The sequence below is a fragment of the Rosa rugosa genome, chromosome 7 (assembly GCF_958449725.1).
Source record: "Rosa rugosa chromosome 7, drRosRugo1.1, whole genome shotgun sequence".
NCBI classification, from domain to species: domain Eukaryota; kingdom Viridiplantae; phylum Streptophyta; class Magnoliopsida; order Rosales; family Rosaceae; genus Rosa; species Rosa rugosa.
In genome coordinates, this window is record NC_084826.1 from 32,514,367 (window position 1) to 32,520,903 (window position 6,537).

The 6,537-nt window shown below is 37.8% G+C and overlaps 2 protein-coding genes across 2 annotated transcripts; one reads left to right on the forward strand and one right to left on the reverse strand.

The window, feature by feature from the left end:
- Nucleotides 1-437: 437 nt before the first annotated feature.
- On the forward strand, nt 438-1,600 carry LOC133721119 (inorganic pyrophosphatase 1-like). The gene has a single exon (XM_062147646.1). It carries the CDS (start codon nt 561-563, stop codon nt 1,371-1,373), a length of 813 nt encoding a protein of 270 aa, XP_062003630.1. The 5' UTR covers nt 438-560; the 3' UTR covers nt 1,374-1,600.
- A 1,386-nt stretch (nt 1,601-2,986) lies between these two features.
- Nucleotides 2,987-4,532, reverse strand: LOC133721118 (U-box domain-containing protein 21). The gene has a single exon (XM_062147645.1). The coding sequence runs from the start codon at nt 4,465-4,467 to the stop codon at nt 3,124-3,126; it is 1,344 nt and encodes a 447-aa protein (XP_062003629.1). The 5' UTR covers nt 4,468-4,532; the 3' UTR covers nt 2,987-3,123.
- Nucleotides 4,533-6,537: the final 2,005 nt, after the last annotated feature.

Sequence of the window (6,537 nt, forward strand, 5' to 3'; positions counted from 1 at the left end):
GTAGATTGAATTAATATTTTTTTATTTAAATCCTCAATATTATATTTTTTTTACTTAAGATTGAGGTCATGGGTTCGAGTCACCATGGGAGGCGCAAGAGGATCTTGTATTTGTCAATGCTGATTATATATATTTGAAATCTGACGGTCGAGATTTATAAAAAAAAATTTACGGTTTATATTAAATCAAAGTTTATTAATTCTGTAGCAAATTATCACAAAATTCAAATTATATCCCAAAATGATAAAATCAAAACTCCTAAAATTAAAAAAAAAAGAAATTAAAGCCAGAGGTACATTAATCTCGAATATTCCTTGTTCCCGCCGTTTCTTCTAATCAAAGTCATCCAATGCACTTCGTTTATTCACGTAATATTCCTCCATTGGAATCCTAATCCCTATAGACTTGGACTTGCTTTCGCCCTCCCATAAATACTGCCCTGTTCTTCCTCCATTTGCATTGACAAAAACAGCAACCAACCAACCAACCTTGATCTACTTGCATCGGTCTCTAGCACTTCATATATTAAACAGAGTACCAAGAGTTCTTGTTCTTGAAAAATGGCCGGAATTGTGGTGGTTTTCGACTTTGACAATACCATCATCGACTGCGACAGCGACAACTTTGTCGTCGACGGGTTGGGTGCCACCGACTTGTTCAATGAGCTCCTCCCTACCATGCCATGGAACTCACTCATGGCTAGGATGATGAAGGAGCTTCATTCACGAGGAAAAACAATCGAGGACATTGTGGAGGTGCTCAGAACGACTCCTATTCATCACAGAATTGTGGCAGCCATTAAAGCAGCTCATGCTTTAGGATGTGATTTGAGGATTGTGAGTGATGCGAATGTGTTTTTCATAGAGACGATTTTGAAGCATCTTGGTCTGGAGGAATGTTTCTCAGAAATCAACACTAACCCAGGTTACGTTGATGAAGAAGGAAGGGTTAGGATTTCACCTTTCTGTGACTTCACCAGTTCCCCTCATGGGTGTAGCCTCTGCCCTCCTAACATGTGCAAGAGCGTGATAATTGAGAGAATCCAAGCTTCAATTGAAGCAAGGAAAAGAATGATATACTTGGGTGATGGAGTTGGTGATTATTGCCCAAGCTTGAAGCTGAGGGAAGGAGATTTTGTGATGCCAAGGAAGAATTTCCCGCTTTTTGATAAGATTTTCCAGAACCCTCTGGCTCTTAAGGCTGAGATTCATGAGTGGACTGATGGAGAAGAGTTTGAGCACATTTTGCTCAATTTGATGAACACAATCGCCATTGAACAGAATGCTGCTGCTCAGTTAATTACAACTGACTGCAAGTTACAGACCATCTCTGTTTCCGGTCATGAGGCCTTCCGTAAAGCTCTCCCAGTTTAGAAGTAGTGGATTTGAATGGTCATTTTGTATCATTGTATGTATGTAACTAGAGTAATATTTTTGCTGGCAAATTGTTGTAGTAAGCTAGCAAAATGTTGCAAATTCAGAGAATCCCTTGTTTTATTGGTCTAGAAATGAGCTAAGTTTCCGAGTTTGTGATTTTAATTGATCAAGAAAATTGGATCATTGAAAATGAAAAATAAAAATCCAGGGAACCTGATTATAGTTAGAGTGCGTTCCTACGTACTTTTCTGAATAGAAGAGTTTATAGTTCTAGTAAGGCAGAAAGTAAACTTTTGTGACTTAATTTGAGCATGCCAAAGAAAGTTTTGAATAGTACAGATGATATTCTTCAACTCACACCTAAAATTTCAGTCTACAGAATGTATTATTACAATCAGAAGCTGAACTTTTGGCAAAAGTGTCTTGGAAGCTCTCAAGTGAATCAGCTGCTCCAAATCCTGTGAAAGCTTCTGGAAAATAAAATTGCAAGGTGATCATGAACTACTTTGCTCTCTAAATACACTCTGATGGTGGTGAACTTGAGGACTTCTGTTCAAGATTCAGAAGGACAGCATTGTGGTCATGCGGTCATGCCCGAGCTCAAGTGTCTGCTATTGCTGATAAGCCAGTATGATTTTCAGAATACGGTAATTTCCGTTTCATTGATAACTATGGTTGACAGTTATGCTGAAGAAATTTAATCTTTATGTTAAATCCAGGGTGACAAGTTTCCACGGTGGCCTATATACCAATCTAGAGCTTGAACATGTTGGCAGAATTCAGTTTGAAATTCCACAAATCCAGATGAAAATCATCATCTTAAGGTACATATACGTTAAAACTTGAGGGTTGTATACTCCTCTCAACAACCGAATTTCAAAGAGATCTTTCCTTGTGGAACATCAAGTAAATATATATATATATATATATATATTTTCCTAGTCTTTTTTATTACATTGCCTTTTGTATCTGTCCTCATTAGAAACTCTGTTTACAGTCCTGTAGTTGGTGGAGTTAATGCTAGAGAAAGGTTTCACTTGCTTATAGTTTCATGGATTCGAAACAAGCATTGTACTTGGCAAGACAAGTGCAAACTAGATATGGTCTATACAGCATCGCACAAGTGATCACCCAACTTCCTCTCATAGATGTTTCTTTTTAATTAGTAGCTTACAAGAATAAAATCAAATGCAGAGAGTTTCCTGGTATCACATGCTCATGAAAATTAGTCTGATAAAGAAACACAGAATGAAACAACTCCTTTAATTCATGCCATTTACAACCAACTGATGGAGACACTCCATGAATATGAGATCATCAGTTCTCACTTGCCCATGTATTCATCTGCTTTGGAGAATGTATGTGCAATTCACTTTGCAAGTCTTTCTTCTTTCAGTCAATTTTATTTTTCTAGCATTTTTTTCTGTTTTACTCTCTGAACCCAAAATTACAATGACTAATTCCTAAAGGTTATGTGTGTATTCAAAAGGCTATTACAGATGTTGATAAGGCAGTTGCTAAAACTCTGGAAAAACGCTATGCTAATGTTTAAAAGAAAAAAGATGGGCAAGGCATACAGTAGCAGATAGATCTAAGTCATTCACAAGTCATGAAAAGAATGTTTCTTCTACCAACTATAATTGAATGGTATTCTTTTTACACATCTTTGTATTTTGTACAACTCTCTTTCTAATTTCTCAATCTAAGGAAAAAAAATTTGTAATTGTGGTATTTGTCCCCTAATTAATCAAAATTGGCCTTTCTTCAGATACTTAAAATCCATGGATGAATCAACACAGTCTAATTTACTGATGTGAAGATTGAACAACTTCAACAACTCAGTAACCTTGTCCTTGATTCCATCACCACACCCAACCTGCAACAGAACCAAGAACTTCTGAAATGCGCCCACTTGAAGTGCCTCCATCAAAATCTTAATGTCTTCCTCATCATCACCATCACCATTTTGGTTCCTGCAGAGCTTCCAAATTATAGAAACCGAAAACTCATTCGCCAAGACTGATACCCTTAGCATCTTCTTAACCAAAAGAGGCATGGTTAGAGCATTCTCGTAGGCCTTTTCTCTCCCTTGCTTGCAATCACAAAGACCTTCCAAAACCCCCAAAGCCCTCTCACATAGGCTCTTCTCTGCATCAACAAGCATCTCTAGCAACAAAGAAACCAAACCCAATTCCACAAATCTTGATTTGATTTCATCACTTGCTCCTGAAATCATGTAGAAGACACAGGATAGAGAAGCTTTAGTTGCTGTAGGACAGACACTAGGGCCCTCCCTAATTATCTTCACCAATGCTTCAATGGCTCCCTCAATCTCCACAATCGCATCCACATGTTTTTGATCCAAAGAAACCAACTTTCTCAGTACCGAAACTGCGTTTTGCCTTGAGGAGAGATCTTTTCCCTCCAAAAACCACACCAAACATCTCAACGATTTTGCAGATCCAAGCTTTGATTGGCCTTCTTCACCAATCGGAAACATCCATGTCAGCACGGCCAAGATCTCCTCCAACAACGTTGTTTCCTCATTTCCGGCGAAGAACTCGAAAGTGGCCGACAAGCAGCAGCCCATTCTGTTCTCCACGATACACTTCTTGTTACGCTCGCTGTCTTTTCCCCAAGCTCTGACCTTGGCCACCAACTCTAGACACTTGTTGTAATCGCCGCGTTGAGTCGCGGCCATGATTCTCTGATAAACTCTAGTAACCTCGTACGCAGACACCGGAATCCGAGGCGTGGGGATGCGTTCCACGCCGTGAGAGCGGTTCTGGACGCACCAGTCTTGGATCATCTTACGTAGCGCGTGGTTGGGGATTTGGTCGAACGTTGCCAGAACTTGATTGGTTACCGGACAGGTCTTGTTCCCTTTCTCGATCCAGGCGTCGATGCTGGACCTGTCGTAGGTCATCCCCGTCGACAAAGTGACCGGATCTTTCATGAGGTCCAGAGTAATAGGGCACCGGAAGTGGGATGGAATCACGATCTCCTCCATCCCCATGTCTAGAGTCTCGCCGGAAAACTCCTTCCTGTTGGCATACTTGCTGGCCCTTCTTCTCCTCCACGACAAAATCATCGTTGCTTACGAAGAACACAGAGAGATTTAGCTTATGTGTTTGTTTTGGTTATGATGTCTGTAAGAGTTGTGGGTTGTGAAAGTGTATATATATGTCGCAGTTGGACGTGTTCAACTCGTACGCGGGTCAAAGCTGGTATGTGAATGTTGACCGTTGAAAGTTTCAAATTTTGAACATGCATGGTCGACGTCTTAACCCCTCTAACTTGTATTTATTTTAGATCGAGTCGGCAGAAAGATTGACCAGCTGTTCTTCGCTGTAGTCAAATTCTTTTGGATAACAATCGCTGTAGTCAAATTGATTAGTTGGTTTCGTGGGCGTAACAGTTGGTGACTGCCTGGGTTGTCCCAATGGACATTTTCGTTTTATATTTTGGTGAAAGGCGCGTAGTACCTATAATTTAGTTCATTACTGTAAAGATATGAAGATTACTTACATTACGTATAGAATTTTACGCCTTGGAAAACTGAAGAATTGGTGCAATTTTCTCAAAAACCATGAGTAGGGGCGATGTTCTGTCTAATAGAATTTGCAAGCTTGTATTGGATTTCAAGGTTACTCTTTCGCTCTGCTTGAAGTACACGTTCTGTTTTCATTGCTGTATTGCTGTAACGTACCGTATTATTCACTCATATTAGTCATAGATATAAGTCCAACAGCAGGCTATGGTCTCGGTCGAAATATTTTCTCGGTCATCATCCTTATTTCTCTATTGATGAACGTGTGTGTGTGTAAAGCAAACTAGGAGGGAGAAGGACCGCTACTTGGCTACTTGCTTGGTTTGAATTAGAGGGTAATTTTCTTCACAGGGCCCTGTGTGCAGTTTGTAGTTGGCCAAAACCAATTGGGTTTTAATCAGAGTGACTTCAACTCTTTCATGGTGTAGAACCATTACAGGCTATGACATGTATATAAAATAATTTGACAACCTTAGAAGCTTAACAGTGTGTTACTACTTGTATGAGTATGAGTAATTGATTTTGGGACTGATTTGTGCCTTTCCTATTGATTCTTTGTGTGCTGGAAATTATTTCAAAACTCCTATAGTGAAATATACTAGGATTAAATTCAGTTTACCTCTCTGAGGTTTGGGGGTAATTTCATGTTAGTCCCTGTCCTCTCAATTTAATTAGTTTACCCCTCGAGATTTTCAATTCTCCTCAACCGTGTCCATTCCATCCAATTTGGACGTTAAGTCTGAAAAAAAAAAAAAAAAAAAAAAAAAAAAAAAAAAAAAAACCACTCTAAGGGCTAAAATTGTCATTTCAATGAAAAAAAACACCATGACAAAAAAAAAATTCTTCTTCCTTTTTTTTTGTCATGGTTTTTTTATTTATTTATTTCTCTCTCATTGAAGAAGAAGAAGAATCATTTTTTTTTTAATTGTCATTTCAAGGAAAAAAAACACCTTGACAAAAAAACAAAAAAATAAGAAGAAGAAGAAGAATAAGAGAATTAAAAAAAAACAAAAAAACCAAAAAAACAAAAATTATTCTTCTTCTTCTTCAATGAGAGAAAATTAAAAAAAATGACCAAAAAAAAAAATTCTTCTTCTTCAATGAGAGATAAATAAAAAAATTAAAAAAAGAAGAAGAATTTTTTTTTGTCACAGTGTTTTTTTTCCTTGAAATGACGATTTAAAAAAAATTATTCTTCTTCTTCTTCTTCAATGAGAAAGAATTTAGAAAAAAAAAACCATGACAAAAAAAAAAAAAGAATTTTTTTTGTCATGGTTTTTTTCTTCTTGAAATGACAATTTTAGCCCTTAAAGTGGGCTTTTATGTCAAACTTAACGTCCAAATTGGACGGAATGGACACGGTTGAGAAAAATTGGAAAGCTCGAGGGGTAAACTGATTAAATTGAGAGAACAGAGACTAACATGAAATTACCCCCAAACCTCAGGGGGGTAAACTGATTAAATTGAGAGAACAGAGACTAACATGAAATTACTCCCAAACCTCAGGGGGGTAAACTGAATTTAATCCAATATACTATTGTTCTTTCTCAAAAATCATTCTCCTCTGGAAAGTAGACACAGAAATGTGAGCAACAGAAATATCTGAAGTAT

Bases quoted from the DNA above. Each gene is read 5' to 3' on its own strand.
- LOC133721119 (XM_062147646.1), top strand. From the start codon at position 561: ATGGCCGGAATTGTGGTGGTTTTCGACTTTGACAATACCATCATCGAC.
- LOC133721118 (XM_062147645.1), bottom strand. From the start codon at position 4,467: ATGATTTTGTCGTGGAGGAGAAGAAGGGCCAGCAAGTATGCCAACAGG.